This window comes from Pecten maximus, chromosome 14 (assembly GCF_902652985.1).
Source record: "Pecten maximus chromosome 14, xPecMax1.1, whole genome shotgun sequence".
Classification (NCBI taxonomy): Eukaryota; Metazoa; Mollusca; class Bivalvia; order Pectinida; family Pectinidae; genus Pecten; species Pecten maximus.
In genome coordinates this window covers 18,526,068-18,553,551 of record NC_047028.1, presented here as the reverse complement: position 1 = coordinate 18,553,551, position 27,484 = coordinate 18,526,068, and the positions used below count along the sequence as shown (strand labels likewise).

The 27,484-nt window shown below is 34.8% G+C and overlaps 1 protein-coding gene across 3 annotated transcripts; it reads right to left on the bottom strand.

Moving 5' to 3' along the window:
- Window positions 1–294: 294 nt before the first annotated feature.
- LOC117342137 lies at window positions 295–27,414 on the bottom strand. 3 transcript variants are annotated; one of them, XM_033904147.1, is made up of 16 exons: window positions 27,325–27,414; window positions 25,151–25,617; window positions 23,753–23,980; window positions 22,764–22,859; window positions 22,347–22,413; window positions 20,729–20,906; window positions 18,867–19,018; window positions 17,519–17,608; window positions 16,970–17,113; window positions 13,830–13,958; window positions 11,013–11,069; window positions 6,783–7,437; window positions 5,867–5,964; window positions 5,306–5,414; window positions 4,665–4,726; window positions 295–4,117 (listed from the first exon to the last, which is right to left on the bottom strand). In XM_033904147.1, exons 1-15 carry the CDS (start codon window positions 27,344–27,346, stop codon window positions 4,711–4,713), a joined length of 2,508 nt encoding a protein of 835 aa, XP_033760038.1. In that variant the 5' UTR covers window positions 27,347–27,414; the 3' UTR covers window positions 295–4,117; window positions 4,665–4,710. The 3 variants fall into 3 exon arrangements, with proteins under 3 accessions (XP_033760038.1, XP_033760039.1, XP_033760040.1); XM_033904148.1 differs by lacking the exon at window positions 27,325–27,414 and adding an exon at window positions 27,117–27,230; XM_033904149.1 differs by lacking the exon at window positions 13,830–13,958.
- Between the last annotated feature and the right edge of the window lie 70 nt (window positions 27,415–27,484).

Below are 27,484 nucleotides of genomic sequence, written 5' to 3'. Positions count from 1 at the left end.
CATGACCTTGGGTATCTCGGAACCTGGATTCTCAAATTATTGAACACATTTGACCCATATGACTTTGAATCTGCAGGTCCGCCAAAATCTATGCCTAAATTATTACATTTAAAACCACTGAAAAACAGACGAACTGGTTTGTCTGTATAAACGAACAGGTCCAAGGAAATGCTTAATTAGCTGGTTAAAATTGCCCATCAGTAGGGAATTACATAATTCAGTCCTTCACTGAGAAAATACAAATGGAGAAAGTTGTTTCATGAACATTTATTATAAGTACAAAAGAACACAATATTTTTTCAGCATCAAGAATTTTATTTCAAACATAGCTGAACAGTCACCTCTGCAAATATATCAATTTCTACTGATGTCTTATTTACAAAATGGTGTGTTAATTACTAATGTTTAAAAGTTCATCCTTATACACATGTCAATATATACAAACAGTATTACAATATGAAAACAAAGGAACAAATCAACATTACTTAATTGCAATATACTTAAGAGTAAAGGTATCACATATACATTCATAACAAGTGGCCGATTGGGCCTGTATCACTCATCTGGCTTATAAGGATGTTTCCATTCAAATATGAGTGATATATAGTTCTAGATAATTCATTTATAGCAATATAGCCAAATTGCCCACTTTTAGCCTTGCCCCTCATCTCCTGGGGGTCAGACTCCTCCCCGTTTGTATGATTTAAAATTTCCAACACCCACACTATAACATGAAATGTTTGTGTGTACTTTCTTTTGTGGGTTGGAGCTTTCAACTTATTTCCCGGTACAAACATTCCTTGTTAGGCCATACAACAATACAACAACATTTTTCAATCACATTCATAGTTACATAACAACAACGAAAACAACAAAAGTTTACATACAATGAATGTTTCATGTTATACTGTAAGGATTCGTCCAGTAAAATAAGAGTGATATCCATTGTAGAAGATGTTGTTTATAGAAATACACCCAAACTGCCCCATTTTGGTCTTACCCTAATTTGTCTCCGCTCCTGGGTGTCAGACAATTTCGAATCTCCACCACCTTGGAATGCGTCGTATCAAATTAACTTGCATTCCAATCAGTAAATAGGATGTCATTGGAAAAAATTATTGATGTACGGACATACGACATATATCATGGTATGGCATTAACTAATATATACTGAAAAAATATACACATCTCTGCAAAGTTATTAAGAAAACACTCTAAATTTACTTTCAACAAATCTGCTAAAAAATTACAAAAAGTGAACAAAGGGAGGTAAGCAGTATAATACAGAGTACTATTTTAACAATGAAATTTGGAATTCAAATAACACTTTTGACTAGTACAATAGAATAATGAAGAAGAGTTATGATAGATCATTTAACAGGTGATCGCAGAGTGATCTTCGTCCCTACCATTGTAAGATCTCTATTGTTCTCATTTAACAGGTGATCCCAGAGAGATCTTGGTCCCTACTACTGAAACATCTCTCTTGTTCAATGTAAAAGCTGATCTGTACTTCATTGGTATTTCTTTAAATTATCTGTTGAATTGATACATTGTATTGACAAAGAACCTTCCTTCCTCTAAAATTTGAAAATTGTACACACATACCTGAAGTAAAATAAATATAAAATTTGGAAAGGTCTACTTTCTGAGAAAGAAACAAGGCATTTCGGCGAATTATATGACAAAAAATGCATAGTTGATTAATTCATGTAAAAACTAATTCTACAGACTCAATGTTTGACAGACCCGCTATACAGAAAGACAATATTGCATTTGTTGGTACATTTTGTATCAATGGGAATGAACTCAGAAGTATCACTAACATCAGGATCAAAAGTCTAATGCCTCAAATAGGAAAGTCGAGTGACAAGTAGTGCAGGAAATCAGAGAAGAACAATTCTCTACCTTGATGTTGGTCAAAGGTCAAAATGTAGGTCATGTGACCTATTTTGGGCACATGATACACCACCATACTAAGTTTAACCCATGCCTTAAGTTATTCAGCTGACAAGTACTGCAGGAAATTCGAGCCTGGAAAAACTTTGTCTCTGGCATAGTTCAAAGGTCAAATTGAAGGTCCTCACCTAGGTGGTACCCAATTTTCATGCAGCATCCAACGTAAAAGAAATCTCTGGTGTTAAATTCGAAATATGACAAATTTTGCTATCAATATAAATCTGGTAAAATGATCAAAAGCATACTTAACGATATTATATACTTCAACTTGATTTCATATCTTAAAATATTTTTTTTTAAATGATGTATTTAGTCCGTGTTCTTTTATGTGAACATGATGAATAAAATAAAACAATTATCTTAAAAAATATAATAGGATCATCTTATAATTCATGTTAATGTATAAATGTAACAATTGATCTGAAAATATATTAATTAATTCAAAGAAATATATTTTTTTTCAACATGGAATCATTTTTTTTCATTTCGAAGGCTATAATCACATGTTTTGTTATCTCATATCAAAATGTAACTTTTTACATATAATGGGAATACACTTCTTAGATTACGTGTCATATTTGACAGTATACATGTTCTATTTTGTAATATTATTATAACATAACACAAAATACAGTAAGCATACACAACATTTATATGGATAAAGACGAGAGGAATTTTTACTCATATTCTTCAGGTAACAAGCAGTATCACAATATATCACATAATCTGTCTGCAGCAAATGTGTTCGTGCAACATATTTTCTTATACATTACATCACTAGTGTAACATACCCAAGGGTGTTTCTCATTGGCTGAGCCAGTGAGAAATCCATTGTAACGCCATGATATGGACAAAGATGTGATGTCATGAATTGTAAATGGTGCAACAAAATGGTTGTCTCCATTTGATCAAGCACTCCATATTTTACTTTAAGACTTGCCAAAATGTAACTTTTCTGATTTATGTGATAAAAAATTATTAATTTGTGTTCATTTGATATGACATTTTATGAACCTCATTCAAAGTTATAATTTGCTTGCAAAACATTTACAACTTGTTTCATAAAATCTTGTATGAAATGACCACTCATTTAAGATCCTGTATATGTACCTGTATATTAATGTATATAAACTGTCAACTCTGCTATATAATTATGTAGGTCTGGCTGACCAGGTGCTAACAATGGAATCACTCAAAAACTGTCCCATAGTTTGAATCTTCAAGAGAAAAAGAGGAAGATATTTGAGTATTTAAACCAAAGTAAAACAACCTCCAGTGATATTAGGAATGATTGAAGATGCAACAGTTACCTCGGACATTGCTCCGAGTAGTGTAAAGAATTGGTGTATCTAGTAGGATGAAACAGTTACCATGGACACTTCCCTAAGTAGTGTAAAGAATTGGTGTATCTAGTAGAATGAAACAGTTACCATGGACACTGGTCCAAGTGGTGTAAAGAATTGGTGTATCTAGTAGAATGAAACAGTTACCGTGGATACTGGTCCAAGTGGTGTAAAGAATTGGTGTATCTAGTAGGATGAAGCCGTTACCATGGACACTGGTCCAAGTGGTGTAAAGAATTAGTGTATCTAGTAGGATGGAACAGTTACCTTGGACACTGGTCCAAGTGGTGTAAAGAATTAGTGTATCTAGTAGGATGGAACAGTTACCTTGGACACTGGTCCAAGTGGTGTAAAAAATTGGTGTATCTAGTAGGATGCAAAAGTTACCTTGGACATTTCTCCGAGTAGTGTAGAGAATTGTCACCGTAAAGAATTGGTATATCTAGTAGGCATACCAGGCATATGCTTATTAATGAAGTAGACAGTAGACATCCCTTAAATTATACTGTAGATACCAAAATTAAGTACTATGACTTGTTGTTTGACTTGTTGCTAGTCTTGTTGCTGGACATGCCTCGCCTGGTTGCCATGGCAGCCGTTCCTGTTGAACTCTCTCTGCTTTGTCGTGGTGAAGCAGATGCACCATCTGATCGAGTTGGCACCTTGCCAGGACTTTTTGTTGAAGGTTGTTCACCTCTGGGTTTGATTGAGCCGGGGGGCTGTTTCGCTGCAATTTTTAGCTGTCTATAGAGTTCTGCTGTAATCTGTTTCTTTGGAGTGTAATCAAAATGGCAAATAACGCAGTCTGAATGTACCTGAAATAGTAATTCATTAATTTTAATTTTTTCTTAAATTTTAAAAAGAATAAAGTAAAGTGAGTAAGGACTCACATTAATCTTTCTGATTTGAGTTGGAAAACACATCAATGAAATGAATTTGTCACATTTTTTTCATTTTGAAAATTGGTCAATTATAACCATTGACCTCTGACTGATGACCACTAAAATCTAATCAAGATTAGAACTTGATTGTATTAAATTATGGTTTGAATATGAAATAAATCTATCCAGGAGATGAAGAGATATTTTCACCAATAACCACCAAAATTTAATTGTGTGCAGAACTTACGGACATATGCTACCTAGCTAAATGTCACCTCCATTCAAGGAAAATTCTACACTCAGAAACCTAAAAAAATTATTGTAGTTTAAACTAAGGTAATCAAATAATGACAAAATCACAATACATAGAGTGTACGGTTACATCTTTGTTGATACTGGGGTAGGAAGTTTGAAATAACACTAAAAAATAACAGGAAATTCTACACTCTTAGCTACTTTTACAATTACTGTATAAACCTACCTTATCTGATTTTTTCAGCCATTTGTCTTGAATTTCAAATCGTGTATCAACTCCAAATTGACCTGAAATCAGAAAGCAAACACGAGACTGATGATGGGATAGTAAACCTTCATTCCTCTTCAATAATGATTTTGAACTAATACAAAAGAGGTCCACAGGCCTAATCGGCCACCTTAATACGGTTGAAACCTGACTTTACTGACACTGTATGGGACTGAGTCAATGTGTCGGGATATGACAGTGTGTCGGTAAAGTCAGTGTCAGAAACAACATTGGAGCATGTCACTTTTCTGGTAGATATGGTTGGATACTCCAGGATGGTAGTCAGTAAAGTCAGGTTTCACTTTAATTTTGTCACAAATTAATACAGCATTTGTGGATTAATAAATCCCTGTTCATATCAAGCAAAACCAATTATCCGACACAAAGCTGGAGTTTAAGTTCAAAATGTATTTTCAAAATGGCTGCCATGATGGCCATCTTGGATATCTGGTATATATTGAAAAAAGAGGATGATCAGCTGTTTTCCAGCTAGGATTTATACCTGACAATTTCTTTAAATCTCACCATTTTTCAGCCCTTATGACATTTCTATGCTGATGGGTTGTTAGGAATATAGTAATATAAATCTTTGTACCTACCAGAAAACCACTGTACCTGAAAAGTAATTGTTCACTTTGAGTGAACTGGTGTTAGATACAAATCCAAGCCAGATTTTGCCATGGTGAGCCCGCACCATCACCGTTCGACCTGAGAGTGAAATAAGTGTAAGGTCAAATAAACATAAGGTCAACTATAATTACATATCTCGTCTTATCATATCTGGTCTTGGAGAATCTTAAATTTGGTTCTAAAGTCATATAGCTTTGAATTTTGAATTTTTTAAGGCCAAATATATCATTGTACTGAATGTCTCATACACATGCATGATTAACTTTTATTCAAAAATTATGTTTAACATTTTAAAATTTAATCAATGCCCAGACATGTTTATTAATTTCCACAGTTGAATATTTTTCAGAGTATCTCTTTTTAAACTAAATGGCTCAATGTTACAATTGTGATATCTGGTTGAATATATCGGGGTTTTTTTGTTCTTGTATTTAGATATTTGTTTAATGAAAAGTTCATTACATTCAAGAAAAATTCAAGGTCATTTTGAAAATCTTGACCCCAACACCACAAATATATATATAACTGACCTTGTATCATAGATTGAGGGTAGAAGTTGACAAAACTGAGGATGGGAAAACCATCTTCTCCTGTTGGGAACTCCTCCTCATTTGATCCAGACGGCTCCCTTTAAAAAGATTATGAGGTCAAGGTCTGAAGATAATAGCAGGAATGAAATAAGTTTGATCAAAATTAAACAGTAACCAAATCACCACTGAAAGATAAAATCATATGCTTCCTTGCACGTTACACCTGTATACGTAGTTTGTGTTGAAGTTAAGGGTGTATGCTACCTTACACATTATACCTGTGATATGTGAAGAAGTTAAGGTTGTATGCTACCTGACACTTTATACATGTACCTGTGATTTGAGTTAAAGTTAAGGGTATATGCTACCTTACACATTACACCTGTGATTTGTGTTGGAGTTAAGGGTAAATGCTACCTTTTAGATTGTATTTGTGATTTGCGTTATTATGAAATGCCATCTTACACATTATACCTCTAATATATGTTGTATATAGTTAAGGCCATTAGCTGCATTTCCCATTAAATGTGACATTTAATGATAGATCTCATGTAAAATACTGCCTTTCACATTATATTATACCTCTTTGACTTTATGTTAGAGTTAAGGGTATATACTATGTTACGTATGATAAACAAATTTGGTTATATGTTAAATATTAGGCCATATCAATTTCTTATAGCTGATTTCCAGTGTATCATTTTGTCTTTATATAAAACAGAGAACAATTACTTGAAATATGACCTATGTAACAAAATGGATAGTTTTATTACAAATATCTAAATAAATCTAGCTGCTAAAGTATACATTACCGTATTTATACCTGTAAAGCTACCATCTTAACATTTTCTGTAATGACTTTATACTTGTTCTCATTTCATTTATAAGCACGGAAAAATACGAAAGACACATTCACCTGTTTGATGCAGTTCCTGCTACAGGTGTTTCTGCCCCTGTTTCTGTGTCAGTTGTACTGGGACTTGTCACAGTTGTGGCCCTTGAACTAGAAGTAACAGAAGCAACAGTTTGGGAGTCTGCCCTTGTACTGGGTGTTGATGTGGTCACTGTTGATGAAACTGATGTTGTAGATCCCAGTGAGATCAAACTGCTGTCTGAAAGCCTGGACCTTTCCACTGATCGTCGGCCATAAGGTTTAGCAACACTATTTCCAGTATCGAAAGATTTGTTCACCGAAGGAACCACAGCCATAACTTTTTTGTTGTTTGTAGTTGGTCCTTGGTGCTTTAAATTTTGGTCATTTTCCCGCGATGTATTTTTGAAATCAATATCAAATAGTCCAGATAATGACACACCTGAATTGATTGACTTTCTTGTTGTACTTTTGGTCTTCTCTGCCAGTGACATCACTGATGTGATTACCGGCAATGACGACACCGAAGACACAACAGCTGCTGTTGTGATGGTGGGAGATGTAGAGATGATTGCAGGAGAAGAGGAGATAGTGGCAGAGGAAGTGCTTGTCGATGAGTTTGATAAAGTGGAAATAGATGATGTAGCCGAAGGCTGTGTCATGACTTTAGGTTTTTTCGAAGACTTTGTTGGAGAACACCCTGGAAAAAGGAAAACGAAAGTTATTCCACTAAATCAGTTCATTCATATACATTTGACAAGTAAAAAAATTGTTTTTGCCAGTTTAGTTCATCTTTAGCATACTTGCCCCATGTAACCTTGAATGTTGGTCAAGGTCATTCATTTGAACATATTTGGTAGCCCTTCATTCCAGCATGCTACAGGCCAAGAAGTATCAGAAAACTGATACTTCTTGTTATTGAGAAGAAGTTGTTTAAATGAAAAAGTTAACGACAGATGACGGGTGGACGATGGATGCCGCACAACATGCAATGCTCACATAGCCCTTTGGGCTAGGTAAGATAAAAAGATGAAGATTCTAGATGAAATAATAAAATGTTTTCAGTATGTATTTCCTTATTTAAGTGAAGCACATATACATTGTACCTTCCTTATTGGGATTATGAGGTCACAAATATCCTGCTTTTCAATCAATATTTCCTGTACTTACAGAAAATTTTCTCAGCACTAAAAATTATAAGTTGCAAGGACTAAACCTGATTTTAATTTGTGCACTGATGATGTTGTATACTGATTCTAACGACCTACACCCAGACGTTTTACTGTACTAGTGATTGGTGCTTCAACAGTGTCAGGCATGTACGATAATAAAACGGAGGATCTATCTACTACGGTTCTACTGGACCAATGGAATGCCCAGTTAAGGACAACCCTCCTGCCAATCATCCTTATATTATTTGTATATCTCACTTTTGGAATATTAGGAAATACCATTGTGATATATATCTACAAATTCAGATTTCGAGAGTACAACGAGGAGCGGTACTTCATTCCAATACTTGCAATAGTTGATCTGTGTGCGTGCGTAGTGTGTCCCACTGCAGAAATAATCACATATTTTAACCCTGTAAAATACATAAACGATGGGGTGTGTAAGTTTTTCCAGACAATGGAGCACTTTGCTAGTATTTACTCTGCCATATTACTGACAGTGGTGGCAGTAAATCGCTACAGGACGATTTGTTGTCCTTTCAAACCCAGATTCACCATTCAAACAAAGCGATTGATGCTGATTGGCACGTTTGTGTTTACAATATGTTTAGCGATTCCAAGTGCGGTAACAAACGGAATGAAGAGAGTCAAACACATTTCATTAAATGTGACTGGTTATCGCTGCACCGCTGTTAAGGTTCGAGGATCCAACACCTTCCCCCTGGCGTATAACCTAGTTCTGATGATTGCCTGTGTCGGAAACCTTGTGGTTTTGTGTGCGCTTTATCTTTGTATTATCAATGTAATACTAAAAGAAGCTACGAGAAGATGTGGCCAGGTGATAGCTTGTAAAGCTGTAATCTCATCGATACATCAAACAGGTAAAACTAGACGAAATTACAGAAACTCTAAAATCTTTAATGCTGCCAATCGATTAACGCTGATGTTTTTTACTGTCACGACTATATATGTGATCTGCTTCATACCAACGCTCGCTGGGACAATCTGGATCTCCCTCGACAACAACTGGCAAGCCAAAAGTCATTCACAAATTGTAGGTACACAGTTCGTACTTAATATGTTCATCATTAACAATACTGTATACCCAGTTATATATGGTATCTTTGATAAAACATTCCGTGGCGAAATAATGAAGATCATCAAAGTAGCGAAGTAGTCTTATTAACAAATGCACCAACACAACAGACATCGATGATATCTTGGTTGATAATGTATGTGACGACAAAACATGAGAGGTGAAAAAGATTGGTGAGCATGCGGAATAACACAATGTATGTGGTATATATAGTAAAATACTGTTTAACGTCCTATTAACAGTCAGGGTCTTTTAAGGACGTGCCAGGTTTTTTTAGGTGGAGGAAAGCCGGAGTCCCCGGAGAAAAACCACCAACCTACCATCAGTACCTGACAACTGCCCCTAGTAGGTTTGAACTCGCAACCCAGAGGTGGAGGGCTAGTGTTAAAGTGTCGGGACACCTTTACCACTCGGCCACTGCAGCCCGTTTCATTGACAATTTGTACAAGTCGCTATATTTGAAGTAAATAGACAACAGATTTGATACCTAAAGGAAGTGTCAACCGTTGTTATTGATTATCTTTATTATTTATCAGACATTCTCATCGCTCATTGTTTGATAGATATATTGATATCGTACTCATCAGTGGAATCATTCGCATTGAACTGTGACAACACCAATACAAATCATTTGGAATCAGAACAGAAACCACAATGCTGGTGTCAACGTTAGGCTGACCATCAGTGGAATGCGGTACACTCCCTTAAAGTTGTTTGGTTACTATGACAACTGCAAGATCTTTTTTTCATAGTGAAATGAACAATCTGGAGCAATATACCTGGTCTGTAAATAGTTTTACTTAGCCTGACAATAGTGCACATCGTTACAGGCAGTGGAGAGACACAGTATTCAAACTACAAATTTATACACGAGGCCTATAGGCCTAATTGCTCACCTGAATGGGTAATTATTGTTCTACACCTTTGACATGTAGATTTTAATTTCCTCTTATTATTTTTAATAATATGATCATTTAATCCTTTTTATCCCTATTTCTGTCAGCATGTTACTGGAGATTACAATCCTATTGGTCAGCAATATACGTCAATGTGGTATACTGTTCATATCCATATACATGTACTTTAAGTAATGCTAAAGGTCTATATACAGGTCACAGGTCAAAGCTGACATCGATTCTTGTCAATACTGTATACTTTTCTTTTGTATATATGTTATAACACTGAAGTTATGGTAAAGGTCAATATATAGGTCATCAAATTTCATTGGTCAAAATAAGCATGCTTTATAATCAAAAACATTATTAATATTGCAATACTGACCGATAAACTTCTTGTCCAATATTAAAAGTCGATTTGGTCCAATAAGAGAGTTTTGACTTTAAAGCTAACTATTCTGATTACTGTGTTGATTTTGCTAAAGATGTATCAGCAAGTTTTAAGTTACATAGAGTTAATCACAGCTAGCCCTGATAGTCTCTGTCTGAGGCCCCTAGCTGTATTTTGTAACCAACCACTCATTATAATTACCCTAAATCTTATCCACCTCTTCATCACAATTAGATGCAGATTTATAGTACTGACAATGTATTTTATATTTTCATAAATCTATAATTAAATAATTTTACATGTAAATCAGAATCTCCAAAAAGTATTTATAGTAACAAAACCTATACAGTGATGTCATCATCCATTAAATGTACTAAATTTGGTTGAAATCAGTCAATATCTAAATTCTGACCAATCAAAGGCCACTATTTGCCTAAGCATGGTTGTCACAGCAAAAAAAACTTTATAGTGCTGTTCGGCATATCCTAGTACCCTTTTATACCAAAATTGGTCAAAATCAGACAATATCTTAATTTTGACCAATCAGAGGCCCAGAGTGTGTTGTCATGGTGATATTTTTGAAAACAACAAATATGTCAAATTATATGCTTTGTTTACTTACAACATTTGACCAAAGATGAATAAAATCGGTCAAACGTCTGAGGAGTTAATATCTAATTCTAAATATAGATAATGTAAAATGTGACACATGGTATTTACCTGGTGAAACTGATCGGTCCTTTTCTTTCCTCTTTTTTGTAATTCCTTTACCCCTTCCTGTCAAGTAAAATGTCACATGGTTCTTAAAACATACATAGTAAGCCTTCAAGTGGATAAAAGTTAGTCATTACAACCTTAATTCTTAATTGAAAAACTTTTTCTTTCTCAAGGGATACTTAATACAAAGAATTACAAAAATCAAAACTAAATGATAGAATTAAAGAAGATATGTGAATTTTTGTTGTGTTATTAAAGAAATCAATATTCCTTTTTTTTCTGTGTCCTGTTTTTTAATAATCAATTTAAAACTTTTTGTCCCCCCAAAAATTGTTCAATTGTTTTTCCTTGTATTACATTACAGCTAAATAAACTAAGTATAACTAATTCTATAATTACTATAATCAGACAAATCTGCCAAGAAAAGCAAAGAATTGTCAAAAGAAGTTAGATTTAATACAATATATATCCAAATTTAGGAATAGAAAAATAAATAAACAAGATATTTGGGCGAAATACAGTCCCCCAAAGTACGTTTATGTAAAGAATGCATGTTTGATTAATTCAAGAGATTTAGAATGTTTTGACAGACCCTTCGTAGTCAATAACTCAATTGCATTTGGTGGTATTAACGTGAATGAATTCAGTAATACCACTAACTCTAGTAGCCAATAGAGGAAGTTTAATGCAAGTGAACTCATGCACCACGTCAGAAGTTCCTGTTAGAATACATAATAGAAAATTGAGCTCTGACAAACTCTCTTTGATGAAGCTTCAAAGGTCAAAATGTAGGTCACATTGACCTATACTTTTGGTACTTGACCCGCTGCCTCTCCTTTAGATGCATCCATGCCCTTAGTATGAAAATTCAGTGACAAGAAGTGAATGAGATTGAGCCCGAACAATCAAAAGTGTGGAAGGACAGAAGATGATTATGGATGGAAGGTCAGACGGACAGATGAAAGGAAGGATGAACGGACGTAATGAAAATGAAATTACACAAGTAGGAATATGTCAATGATTAAATTTGATAGTACATTTATGACCCAAGAAGACTTTGATTAAGCTGTACAATACATAGTATTTCAAACACATTTCCCTGTCTGTACACAATAAAAAATACAAATGTAAAATTAATTTGGAACAATCAGAAATGAGGGCAAGCATTAAGCAGGCAATGTTTCAGATACATGAATGTTTTTGGCTTTTATCTATCAACTTGTAACTATTAATAATAAATACACTGCCATCCTTTAGTTCCTATTCACTTGAAAGATTTTGTTTTAATTTCAGAAAATATCATTCAAATATTATGTTTTGTATTTTTTGTCTGTCATTGATCACTTCTTATGGTAATGCTATTATTAAAGCCTATAAATCGTTGATGATCTATAAATCATCAAAATGCAATAGTTTTGCAATGTCTTTATAAATACGTCCTTCAAATTGCTCGACTTCCCTGAATTTCCTTCATCAGGGTGACCTTTTCTTCATGACAAGAGGCCTATGGGCCTTGACAGTCACAAGTTTCAAAATATTTTAGTTTCATTGAATTTGGTTCAGCGGTTTTGGAGAAGAAGTCGAAAATATAAAATGTTTACAAATGTACTTGTCTCAGGTGACCTAAAAATTTGCATTTGTCACTGACAACTGAATTATCTTCAAGGAGTTAGTTTCTGATTCACTTAATGACATTTCAACAAGTTAACAGAGAGTGTTTAGTTTTTTATGGATGCCAGTGTTATTATGATTACAGTAAAACGTTATGGTCTAGACTTGCACACTATTTTTAAAATACACAGTATTGATGCTATTATAAAATTATATAAATGAACTCGTAAACCTGAATATATTAACATAAGGTGTCGCATGATTTTTTTTAGTTAGTTTTTTTAGTTAATTAGTTAGTTCGTTAATTAGTTACAGGTTGACTAACTCCACGACTCCACCTATTGCAAGGTTTCATCTCGCCTACTTTAGTTAGTATTATAGTGTTTCAGATATGATATCATAAATGTCAAGGTCAAAGCTGAAAACGAGAAATTTTCAAATCAGAAAGTCTTACGTCTCCAAACAGGAGATTTTTTTGTTATCTATATTCAATCACTTGTACAGGTATTGCCTAAACCACAGATTACTACATCTCTAAAATCATGTAATGTAATCAACTCATTTTCAGATTCAAATTTTATATTGCAAGGAGATTTCCAGGTATTGTAAACATTCCCAAAGTCTCGTACTGCAAGTCCTTCATAGGTATTTTTGATTACCATAATGATTACTTGAGATATCTTGAGGTTTTTTTCATTGCTTCATTAGCTTCAAGATAACGAGGTTCAGCTATGTTCCTTTTTGGAGATTAAAATAAGGTGTAAGAAATATCTTCCCAATACTTTTCAAGAAAAAGTGATAACCGTTTAATACAATGATTTTTTACATCGGAAATGGGCCGAAAAAAAACTCAAGCAAATTAAACAGTTTTCTGTATGCACTAAATGGTTTAGAAGCAAAAATTAGAACAGAAAGATAACTTTTTTATTCTATTTGGTCTAATAGCAAAAAAACTCCCAGACAAAACAACTTTGAGACTGCATTAAAATTCTTGTTTTACTGAAATGCAATGTTGAACAACATTTTTAATGAACAATGAGTGGAATTAAGCCGTGCAAAATTATTGCAGTGATTCAGAATAGAATGAACAGCGATTTTCAAGAGTGAAGTATAAAAACAATAGCAAGCTAATACAAAAGCATTAAGCACGGATATCTTAAGCAGCGACAGCAGCAGCAGCATAGGATGTGGGATGTTCCCCTGGGTTACCTTGGTGACTTTTGTGATTTTGTTTGTGGGTTTTATACCAGCAATCATCAAAATCTCTTTGTTTTTTCTGCAGCGGATGATATTTGGAATGCATGTCTTTGACACTGGTGCGTACGATAGACTGAACATCTGAAACAAGTCCAATACTCCTCTATTTCTTGCCTACAAGCTGGTTTAATTTGATCACATACAGGAACTAATACTTCAGTACATACAGTCTCCAACATGACTGTGACTACATGTCTGTATGATGGTCCTCCGATGACTTATCGGAGCACCCGCCGATATACAACGGGACAACGATATCACATACACTCCACGAAGGATTACTGGGTCTCCAGGTGTCTACCACATCAAACACTGAACACAACTTACACATAAACTGTACAAGCATGCACATGTCATGAAGTTTGGAATAGCAACTACCATATCCGACCAACCCCGCGAGAATAAACAGACACCTGTTGCTGTGTAAGGTGGAGGAAACCACATAGGAAAACCACCATGCCTTTGTGGGGACAGCAAACCCAAAATGCAGACCGATTACAAGCCTAAAACTGAAGCGAGTGGTCTGCAGATCACGTTTGACACACCTAGATTATACATAATGAACATAACAATCTATTTCCCTTGTCTTATTTTCCTTGAAAGGGTCAATATATATTTTCTTTTAAAGCTTATTTGCAGCAGCTACATGAATATCATCTGTTTATATATGAAAATATTGAGAAAAAAAAATATATATCTATTTTGATAATTTAAAAAAAGAAGCTTTCTATAATCCTTCTACCAGGTGGAATATTTCCTTTAAAATGTAGTAGAAATATGATTTAATTTGATACACACAAACCTAGAAGGACTGGCGATTGTTCTCATTACTCTACACACTTCTGTTTTACATGCGGCCACTGCACATTATCAACTTAAGGTAGAAATATACAACAAGTTGAAACATAGCTGTACAGTATTGGATTTCGATTATATTAAAATCAGTAAATAACTTAATGGGCAATCCCCCTTAACCAGAATAATATTAAAATCTTAATACTAAATCAGCAGAAACAGTGATATAAACTCAGTAGAAATTAAATACTTTCTCTGTATATCTACAAACAAAAATTTAAAATCTACATTCGTGTATGGATGAGTTAACAATGAGTTTTGTATGGACGAGATATGTTTGTGTTGATATGTAGAAAAACTGTTTTATACAAATCTAAAAGCATGATATACAGTACTGGAAGGCTGATTTGATACTCAAACCCTGTGGGAGCAGAAAATTTTAAGCCCTGCCACTCGTAGCCGCGGGATGTTTGCAGGATGTTAGCAGGGTGCTTGCAGCTAATCCGCCGTCACAGTCCTTCAATGACAGGCGACATGGATTAAGTTTGAGCAGTGTGTCCAGGCTACCTGTATACATAATTTTCTAGAAGCAGTCTTCAGTACAACCTATGTAAATATAACATGCGTCAGTGAATACCAGTTACATTTTCAATCATTTATATATAGATGATCTACGGTAAAATCGTACTCGAAGGTGTGGGTATTTAGAGGTAAATTTTATGCTATGAATGTGCGTGTTCATAGAATTTGCTGTTACTGTAACATATCAACGTTATCTGTAAATTCTGTGTCGTTCAATCGATGTTGGAGCCGACAATGTTTCACTATCGGGAAAACACTTTTGCTGACCTTGATACAGATGGCGCTGTGTATGTGAACTCTGATAGGCTCACATAAGGGTACGTTATATATATAAATTCCATGTATATCCTCGCCTGGACAAAGTAATGATCTGATTTTTATCATCTTCTCTTCCGTCACGGGTCGTACATGTATCTAGATCAATTTCTCAAACAGACATATTGCTAGCTAAATACTTCAGATATATGTGATGACTAAATTGTGCAATTAAGCACGTAAAAATAAGTCGGAGAACTTTCAAAATAATGAGCCCTTTATGTGGCCTCCCGAAGGTCATGGCATCTGAGGTCATGCACAAAGCGCCGTTTCGTAGACTCACTATACAGTATCCAGATGCTTTTTATTTAGTTATATGCATGGTTGTCACAGAGAACTGTATCACTTCGAATTCAAGTTTGGAATAGTGAAAACTTGCATGTAAATCACAAAATCTACCAATCGTTTTGACTGGTAGCAATCGAAATCATCGGTACACATATAGTTTATTCCCATCGCTCACGCCATTGCTGCAGGAGCAATCTCGCCGCGATCTCACTGCAGGAGCGATGTTGCAGATGATTTTAAACCCCTCCGCTCGACCACCGCTCGTCGCTTCCGCAGAGTTTGAGTACCAAATCACCCTTCCAGTACTGTAAGCAGATTCTATCCCGTCTTACCGATGATGGATGCATGTTACAAGATACTATCTACAGTAACTACTGATAGATCCTACAGTTACAAGTGACACTGAAATTATTTTATATTTGTTAAATGTGCGGACTGCCTCACACATTTCAAGTTTGAAATTTGATTAAGTAATATTTCCTTTCGAAAATAGTATTCAGGAAATAAATTCAGAAATACGAAATAACTTTCCATGAATGTCATTTTCTGTAAACACTGTATTTCAAATTTGTCCAAAAAAGTACATGGTATCTCTCATATACATTATAAAATTCATCTCTTTAAAAAAAAAAGTTTTTTGTTGTTATGTAGCTCTAGAAAATATAGAAATCGCCAAATTAAAGTAGCATACACCCTTAAGTTAGCAAACTTGACTGTATAGTCAGGTTATCAATACAGAAAAAGTTTCACTATTTCAATGACACGCATGTTCAGGCTTGACGTTTAATAATAAATGTTTCCTGATAATTATTAAAGAGTTTATTGTGTAAACATTTTTGTTGGTGTTTGTTTTCATTTTTTACTCACATGAAAATGGACTTATGATTGGGCCATAGTCTACTTTGTGCATTTTACAACTACACATACTTTTTTAAGGATTTCATCCTAAAATGTGAAGTATGTGCTAATATTATCTCCCTTTAACTACATGGTTCTAAGAGTAACCTCCCTTGGATTACATACCTTGACTTCCATTTAGTTAAATGTTATTTTGTGGCATGCCTTTCCCTGTAAACAATACATTGTACATACATCTATTGGCCAAGTCTTACCAGTGTTTCTTTTTTGGACAGGTGTAGTTTTTCTAGATTTGGAAATGGGCATCTCAAACTCCGATGATGTATCGGTGTCCTCATAAGACTGGGTCCGTGTATCCTCCGAGCAACTAGCCAGTTGGGCAAGAAATATACTGGAGTCTAGAAATAAATTATATATTGATTTTAATTGATATGATTAAAAGTGGTAGATTTTACTCACCATCAACTGCTGAAAAAGAAGAATTGAGACAAACTGATAAACTGTTTTACTTTATAAAACTGAACTGAATTTATGCATTTTTTCCCTCCTTGCATGTCCAAAACAAGGTCTTGATTTGAGAAAATTTCAAAATAATAGCAATGATTTTAACAATCAGTGATCTGATTTTGACCCCAAGTGGCTGAAATGTAAACTTGTATGTAGATGATTGTTGTACGCATGTGTATAAAGTTTTTGGACAATTGGATAATTAATGAAGTTGGCTGAACAAAACGTTTGTAGGTTTACCTGGAGATGAAGCTCTGGGACCAAAGAGATTCATAAATATACATATCTAGTCTTACCTTTTGTATCCTCAGACACAGGTTTTGTTGGTGTTTCTGATTCTCCGTTACGTCTCTCTGGGGTGATCTTTGACCAAACCACTTTTGTTGCTTCAAAGACAACAGGATATTATCAGTGATAGACAATAGGTGATATTAGTTGTTATAATTGATATTAGTTATGATCAATAACAATTCTTTTGTTTTTGTGTCAATTTATCAATACTATATTCAAATATTTCTCAACAATAAAACAAATCAGCTTGCTCATTCAAAATATCATTTACTGCTTGTACTGTTAAGTTTGAGGTAAGTATAGGTCACCAGGCAATGCATTCATAGATTAATGAATGCAATGAGGACCAAAGAACAAAGAGATATGACTGTAATATGCAAAGTTTAAGACAGGTATGACACTGACAGGTAGCATAGCGACAAATCAAGAGTTACTTTAATAAATTACATGTGGTGGGATGGGCTCAAATTAAAATCACATCTATTGGGTGGTGGGGTTTGAAATAAACTGATTCTGTTGTCGGGTGTATTTGATGTGTACCATTTTTTACATTAAAATTTCTTCTGTACCAGGGTAAGGTTCACTAAAAAGTGGATATGTGGGAGGGTCATCAAAAATTTAAATCGCTTCTATAGGTTGGTCCCCTAATTTCAACGTGCATTCCCCCCGTGCTATATATGTTTTCTGAGAACAGCCCTTATATAATTCACAAACGTTGATAAGAAACAATGTAATAGAGCTGGGATAGTGACTATAAGTGACACCTAGCTCGTCTATATATACATGTAGTTACTTCAGGGATTATTACAACAGTTACTGATTTATTCATAGATTTAACGTTCTGTCATCCATTTTTTGTTATTATTCTAGGTGAGTTATAAATGACTGCCAAAAAAAGGCGGAAAACAGAAAAAAAAACTGGATTTGCAAATTTTTTCAGAGTTGCGCAGCAAAATTTGTTTTTATTTTTTTCTGAACATGGACATTTTCGGAGCGGGATTCCCGACGAACAACTGATTACTTTGGTGTGGCCTAAGGTGTATGATTTTATAGATGGCTTTTAGCTACACTGAAATTTTCAGTATTCACATACATCATCCAAGTTATACAACTGTATGCAATACCTTTGGAATGCATGGTGGTTATAAATCATTTTGTATGGTTACTTTTGGGTTGTATGTTTAGTATGATTTCAGACCTGTCTTCCTGGTTAGTCACACACATTATCAGAGTCGTAAAAATATAGTCACCTTTTCAAGTCGTACAAATATAGTCACCTTTATAAGGTTGTATGTACAGTATGATTTCACACCTGACATTTAGACCAGTCACAGAAGCCGTTACTATAGTTACCTTCGGGATGGATAGTTTTGCAGATATTTGTTACAGCCAGCAGTGAGGGTAGAATATTTGAAAACTTTTTCTCTGGTAGAAACTTCTCCTTGTGTTCGCCCGGTCTACGATCAACTCGGAACTCTTTACATTTGGATATCATGTCGGATAACCTGTAAAATCAAAGTGTCAGGGCCATTCATAGGTACTGTGAATGAAGGATCAAAACAAAGGAGAAAAGTAAGTAGTATTTAAATATAAAATGGTAGAAAATAAGACATTTGTTAAAGTGCATTGTTGATGTTTTATTGATGATTATCATGTGTCTGTCATTTTAAGGAATTTTATTTACTTTAAAAAGGCTGTGGTTGCATTAAAGTTCTGCTGAACGGTAAAGAATTTCTTTAAAACTCACTTGAATTGGCATAGTTTCAAATTGCTGTTTTTTTCTCTCTGTATATTAAATGTTCTGTATCATAAGATATTTGACATTTGACAACTTTCATTTGCAGAAAATTTATTGTTATATGAATGGGCCCACTGTACCTTATCAGTACCGACGACTTGTTTATCGCATGTTCATGTTATATACATTGTGCAGGCATTTTACTACCATGTAACCTCTATTGTTATCAGAATTCGTTACGGAAACAAGCTGACGTTAGGTTTGCCTCATAATCAATTTCAACCAGTATGGCCATTTTGCAGGCTAATTTCTTGAAAATGCGTCAGAACCAATCACAAGTATTCTACTTTCATTTTCAAGTATCAAATGTAGAAACAATTGGAGATTTTACTTATCAATTGCCAATTGGAAAATTTGAGACTAAAACCAGTATTCGAAGGAGAGGGCCATTTTTATGAACCCAAGAGATTGAGATGACTTTCCAATGTCGCATCAACTAGAGTGTGTAGGAGTTACTTCCCCTCGCAAAAAACAGGCAGTAAGGGTAATAATAAACTGCACAGAAAATAGTTCCGAATACGCAGTGATAAAGCAGGTCATTGTGTATGATTTTAACTAGTTTTTCTGTAATTTATTTATCTTACGCATAAGTCTTCAAACATATAAAAGCATAAATCACATTAACAAATAACAAACAAATACTTTGCAGAAGGAGATAGATTGTCTGGTGTGTTGTTAGGGTTTTTTTTTGGAAAAATTATTTCCGGTCCCATCCTGAACTCCTTGGGATTTATCATAGAATAAGCAATATTTTTATTCCACAAAAGTTCTAATTTAAAATGAAATTGTTTTTAAGGAAAATAATGGAGAGTAGCTATAGGTGGCTGTGTTTTCACCTAAATATTGAAATCTTTTGAATTAAATATAACCATTGTTACAACAGAAAGGTTAACCTGAACATGTTTTACATGTGTATACTGTAGTGTATATCAGGTCTGTGAGACCAAATCCATATTCAGGATTCAATTTTTGAAACTAACTGATTTCAAAATGGTTGACTGGCAGCCATCTTAAATACCTAAATTTCTGAACATAGGTCCAAGAGGTCTATATGTAGAGGAAGAAAAAGATTTTTAAGTACTTCCCGAGTAATTTCAGTCATTTTTTTTAGTTTCTAATGTAAGAATTAAATTGGCCATCAGTAAAACATTTTGAATTTTACAGTTTCTAAATTTAAACGTTGCACAATTTAGGTTTTTAGAGAAATCTACACTTTTCAGAAAAAAATCCTCCAGCTCTTTCCAAGATAGGGCAAAGCAGCGAGTTTTAAAGGTTCTACTATTGAAAACAAAGATGGCTGACTGTCAGAAATTTTGAATTTGCTCAGATAAGCTACAGTGGTGATGAGATAATCTATTGCCGTCAAGCAAAATGATGTAGATTTGACAGATATTGTATGAATAAAACATATGCTTACAAGCTAGGCAAGACTCTCGCCTCAACAATATCAAATTTAGTGAAGAAGACCATGACTCTGCGTATCATTAATGTGGCCTCCTGTTCGATCGCCTTGATTCTCTCCAGTTCTTTACAAAGTTCACTCACATTCTGCTTCTCAAAATCACAAATGTGTTTTCTTATTTCTTGCTTTTTCTCTACAACAGCAATAAAAGTCATCTTTAGAACAATAATGATATAAAAAACAATCAGCACAGGTTTTATAACATATGTTTGTGTTAGTGTGGTATTTGACCTTTTAACCTTGACTGATCATCATAATATAAAAACCTAATCATGCATGAGATAAATCAATTGAGGGAGTTCATGAAAGATCTTGTACACAAAATTCACTAATGCATGAAAACATAGATAAAACAATACAATTTAACCCTCCTTTACAGCTAGGAGGGGCAGGGTTTGATAAGTCCGTGGCAGAAATATAAACTTTGACTCGAGTAATGGATGAGCTTAGTGCAGAGTAACGTTACAGTGATACAAAGTAATGTATTTGCTCGTATCTTTATTTATTTGCTCGTATCTTTATTTATTTGCTCGTATCTTTATTTATTGAAACAAACATGGGGTGGATCAATTACCATAAATCGTCTTTTTACGAGATAATCACAGTGTATGTAGATATTATATGATAATAAATAATGAAATGAAAGTAGAGACTATATAATCCCTTAGCAGCAACTTCAATTCACAGTGGTGATGGGAATCAATTTCATTTTCAGAATCAATAATCGAAAAAACTCAAAATCGATTGATTATAATCGTTTTTCTTTTAGCACAGACTTGCCTTTTTGTAGAAAATTAATGTACATTTTATTATCAGGTACATTTATTACATGTTTCAGCCTTTGTTATTAATATTTTTTACAAAGTGTGTAACGGTCGTTAACATATTTAAATCTCATTAATCACTTGTAAATGAACACATCACTAAAACATACGATCTATATTTCTTGGTTCGGTAACATAACAAAAATACTTTGAAAGTTTTCAATAAGCGAAAGATTTACAAACACATTCAGAAAATTCCAATTCATTCCCTTTTCAAAATTGCCATCGATGATCAGTTTTATTTCTTTTTTGCGACTAGTTTTCAATTAAATAGATAGGTTTTATTTCTTTTTTCCGACTAATTTTCAATGATTTTTTATCATCGGCCCACCAATAGTTCTAATTTCACTTGGCTCCAGAATATATACTGTACATTTGCTTTACGTTGCATATATAATAAACATCTAGTCAACAGCCATGAGTCATTTGAGATTCACTTTAGAACCTCACTGAACAACATATAGGAGTTCTGTCACATGCTACAGGTTCCAAAACAACGGCAATTAGTGTCTTATAATCCATGGACACAACCATGATAACATGTGACAGTCCGTCATCTCAGCTGCCTGAGAAAAAACTCCCCAACAACATACACCTATCATCTAAGATATTACACTGATTCATTCACCTACCTTCTCAGATTTTATCATTAAAGGCACATATCTTTTAAAACTTTTATAAAAATTTAGCCTGCAAGAAGAAACGAATAGATTATCAGGCTACACTGTAGTAATCCAATGATAACTTACCTTCCACTATGGTGAGTAACTGATCAAACGCAGTGTCCACGTTCTTTAGCAAGGCTACGGCGGAATGCTGAAAAATGGCAGTTTTATATTGACATGTCTTCTGATCAATGAAAAATAGAAATCAAATGATATATAGAAACTAGGTCTTAAAATGATATCTCTTTATACACAGATCCAATTTTCATGTTTTAAAAGGGGGGGGGGGGGGGGGGGGGGGGGGGGTAAATAAAGTGTCGCAAAATTATCTATACAAATCAAAATTTTATTTAATCCACTTCTATGACAAATTCAGAGATAAATATTTCTTTCAAAGCTCTGAGCATATATATAGGTATGGAATATCTGTGACTAAATAGTCAAACATCTAATTACCAAAGGGCATACCACGTGATAATATACCCAAGCATAATCACATACCTCGACTTGTTTCTTTAAATCCTGTCTGTCATCAAACTCTGTTCTGAATGTTTGTTGTATGAGTTGAAGTTTTGATACATCCTCCTCCAATATGTTCTGAAAACAGTCAAATTTCATTAGGTTTGGTTTGGTTTATTTTGTTTAATGTCCTATTAACAGCCAGGGTCATTTTAGGACATGCAAGGTTTTGGAGGTGGAGTAAAGCCAGAGTACTTGGAGAGAAAAACCGTTGTCATTGTATACAGTCAGTACTAGGCAACTGCCCCACATGGATTTCGAACTCGCAACCCAGATGTGGAGAGCTAGTGAACGAGTGTCGGGACACATTAACCACTTGACCACCACAGCCTCCTTCAAAATTTATCATAGTTTAGGAAATTGAAGGGCCTTTGTTAGCTTGTTGCTTTAATTATAGATAAAGAAATATTTGCTGTATAGGTAAATATTTGCTATAAATGTATATGGTTTTAACTATAGATAGAGAAATATTTGCTGTATTGGGAAATATTCGCTGTATTGGAAAATATTGGCTGTAAATGGCTTTAACTATAGATAGGGAAATATTGGCTGTAAATGGCTTTAACTATAGATAGGGAAATATTGGCTGTAAATGGCTTTAACTATAGATAGGGAAATATTGGCTGTAAATGGCTTTAACTATAGATAGGGAAATATTCGCTGTAAATGGCTTTAACTATAGATAGGGAAATATTCGCTGTAAATGGTTTTAACTATAGATAGGGAAATATTAGCTGTATAGGGAAATATTTGATATTTGACTTTAACTATATATATGGAAATTTTCACTGTATATGACTAATAATTGATATGAAAATATTCACTGTATAAAGCGGCTTTAATCATTAGGAATGTCCTCCTTATTTGTAGGTGAAATATACTTTGTTTTATTAATTGATTGTTAAAAGACAATGTGGTCACCTCAAGAATTTTACAAGCCCCTATACTTCGTAAATTATTAGATAGCTTACCCTTGCATTGCGACATTCCCGGAGCTTGGATATGGAGATGATATCGTGCCCGAAGTGAAAATCTCGTAGACACAGAGCACACATTAACTTCTGACATGATAGACAGACAAGATTTTGTTCCAGCATGTCCATCTTGTGTACTTCACACTCCTTGTAGCCATCTTTCACCTGGTCCAGGAACCAGTCAATGTGTTCTGTCAGGTTCTTACCAACCTCATTCGTGTTAAACTGTTCAACAAAACAGAGGTTTTAAACATTAGATGGTACATGCAAGATGTCTCCCTACACAACATAAATGTTAACTGTGAGTGTGTTGTATGTATATAAGATGGGAGTCATGCAGACATTCTATCAATAAGAATATATATGTAATCCATATAAAAAACTGTATAACACAAAACAAGAGGCCCAGAGGGCCTGAATCTCTCACCTGCATAATTTAGTAATTATGGCAAAATAATCTAATATTATAAGTTATACCAGGTATTTCAAATAATTTCCTTTTTTTGAAAAATACATAAAAAGAAGATCCTTCCATGCTTTAGCTATATAGGTATAGTAAAGGATGTACAGAAAAATAAATACAGCAATAACTGGAATCATTGAATACCAACATAAACGTGAAATTCTGTGGCAATTGGATGAAAAATAAAGTACATTGTAGATGACATTTTCAAATGATGTGCCTGCCCCTCAAACACAATAACCTATGTTAGGTTCTACCGCCAAAAAAGCCTCTCAGTATCCTATAGCTTGCACTTGGAGTGGTCAAGGCACCAAACGTAACAGAAAATCGAGTGCACCTCCACCAGGGATCGTAACCGCAACCCTCGACTTAAATTACTGGTCCATCACTCTGATCTACTGACCGAGCTAAAGTGAAATTCACCCTAGCGCAAAGCTAGAAGGTAACCGTATCACTATGCATACTATTTATGATTAAAGCATGTCACACATATATGGCCATGGCCAGGTCATATCACACAGGCTTTAAACAGTGTTGATAACTGGTGCAATGAAAAAATGTTACATATTTGGAGTTTTGGTGTACAGTGAACAGGAGTGCATTGCAGTTAAAATCTAAGATTAGGAATTATATAATTAGTATACAGAAAAGAAATACCATGCAGTCCTTAAGCTTGGTCGCAGATATTAAGGCAGAGAGATTCTTGACTTATACCAGTAAGCAACTTAGTGTCAAAAAAAAAAACGTAACAGACAGTAATATCAGAAGTTACAGGCCAAGAATGTTTGCGATGAAAATCTAGCTAGTGCTTCTGCAGGAACACAAAAAGGAATCAAAATGTACATTCTATATATATAGGAGCTCGAGCCAGACAAATTGTAGAAATTGCTTGAAGCAGAACTTTCAATTTGACTTTTAGAAGTAGTTTATACCTCTACATCCATGATCTCAGTTTTTATCCTCAACGGGGTCGAGTCGATTGTTATCAAATCTGAGGATGGCTCTGACGTGGATGCTACGGATGACAATGTTTTATCAGAAGCCGAAGTTACCAAGGTTGTGCTGACAACATCTGCGGTATTAGAGACTGGAATGTCCGCACTCCCTTCGGCTACATCAGAACCTGGAGGGGTTGTAATCCTGTTGACAACACTGGCAGTATCAGGGTCAGACACACATATAGTTCCATCACTATCGGTACCGTCTGTAGGGTTTAAGGCTGGCTGTGATGTTATTTTCGTGATGTCTGTAGTGTTAGTAGCGGGAGCTGTCTTGGATAACAATGGGGTGTCAATAACTACATTACTAACATGACTAGGTAACGGAATGTCTCTGACCTCTGTATTGGTCGTACTAGTTGTGATTGGTGTTCCGTTTCCATTCATCAAGGCAGGAATATCTGGAAAAAAAAAACAATGAATAATTTTCTTTTTTTTTCTGTTTTTTTTAAAACAGTTGCTGTCATTTACGGCAATTCTATGGCAGTGATTTTCTTATCCATATTTTACAGGGCCTGTACCTTTTCCATTGGGAAAATACAGTGGTAATATTTGCTAATTGGGCAAATATTAACAACAGATCTTTTTTATGTGTAATTAAGCTTCGATAAATAGTAACTTGTAGCATAAGTACACATCTTTTTGAAGCCCATGCTGATTAAAGTTTCCTCATCCTAATTAGCATAGAGGGAAACTTAACAATTTCTGATTGGGGAAATATGAATATGAAACTGAAAAATTACACAAAAATTTCACAAAAAAAAAAAGGAACAATTTTTATTGCTCTGATTTAGATCATATTCGGTCCCAAATGTACCCCAAAAAACCTGTATGGGTACATGTGTAGTAAAAGTGAAAAAATGCACGGCCAGACCGGGGTTCGAACCCGGGACCTCCGAACACTAGCCGGATGCTCTACCGATTGAGCTACCTGGTCGCTGACGATCGACCTGGTCCAGTTCAGTTCTGCTACACTCTTCCCTCCCTTTTTTAAGTCTTCGACCCCGAAGACTTCACAACTCACAACCCAGGTTCGGGTATCCCCTTGTCAAGTATTCACCTCACTTGAAACAAGGTTTGGTCACAGGCACCAAATGTAGTAGGAGTGGAAAAATGCACGGCCAGACCGTGGTTCGAACCCGGGACCTCCGAACACTAGCCGGATGCTCTATTGATTGAGCTACCTGGTCGCCGACGATCGACCCGGTCCAGTTCCGCTACACATGTACCATATATACCACATGTGCAGGGTCATGATTAAGGTTATCGATATGGACATTTCTTTATTTAGTGAAATGTAGGGAATATGATAAAACCTGGTGTATATGTGACAGCAAGGGCTACACAGGGATATATGTGCCTTGAAGTCATGAAGTGTTAAAGTGCAATTATATTGACACCACTAGTACTTAGTACAAAGAAACTCAACTTGTCTGCCCTGCCTCTGTAAACCCCCTCCGCAGTGTTATTTTGGAGGGTTAATCAGGATTTTAACAGTATTTACAACTCATCAATTCCAATAGTTCCGTCAGAAATTAGCAATGGAAAGTTTATAAAAACATTGTCTATCAGTGCAATAAAGCAGAAATTAACAGGGTAACTAGGTCTATTATTTCACAAATAAATATGAAATCTCTATCAAATTAGTAGGCACAACTTGTTAATAGAGTATAATGCAATGCATTTTAATGTATACAAGTTAGCTAGCTATAGATATATATATATATATGCCTATTATATCTTGGTCTAATAATATAATGTTAACCTTTAACCCCGGGAATAGCTTGGGGCTTCCCCGGTCCACTGTCGAGCTCAAAATGTGACATTGCACACACCGTGAACCAATTTTGTAGAATTAAAGTAAATATCACAAATGACATAAACAATACCCAGCTCGTACCAGTGTCTGCATGCGACAGGTGAATCTAAATTTGGCTGACCCTGTGAACAGTACTGTTGTTGTTAGCAAACCCAGACTGCAGACTGATAAAAGCTGACCGAATCGAGGTATTTGCTTCCATGTTGTGCGGACAGCAGCAAATGGGTTTTAAAGGAATGACAACATGTTTGAACATAAAATACTGAAATGCTATAGACCATCTATTTACCTTCGGCGGAATGATTAGCCATGAATGCAATGACGTTAGACCATGCTTGGCAATCTACGCTAGTGTTGTAATCAAGCTGCAAATAAGCGTTTAACTGACTTCGATTTCGATGTTAACCGAGATAATTAAACTAGAACTGATTCACGCACCTTGCTCATTG

Bases quoted from the DNA above. Each gene is read 5' to 3' on its own strand.
- LOC117342137 (XM_033904147.1), bottom strand. From the start codon at position 27,346: ATGGCTAATCATTCCGCCGAAG. The intron at 22,414-22,763 runs GTATGTGATTAT...GCCATTTTTCAG, and splicing joins ATTTAAAGAAACAAGTCGAG to CATTCCGCCGTAGCCTTGCT. The intron at 19,019-20,728 runs GTAAGCATATGT...TTGATTTTACAG, and splicing joins GCGAGAGTCTTGCCTAGCTT to GTTATCCGACATGATATCCA.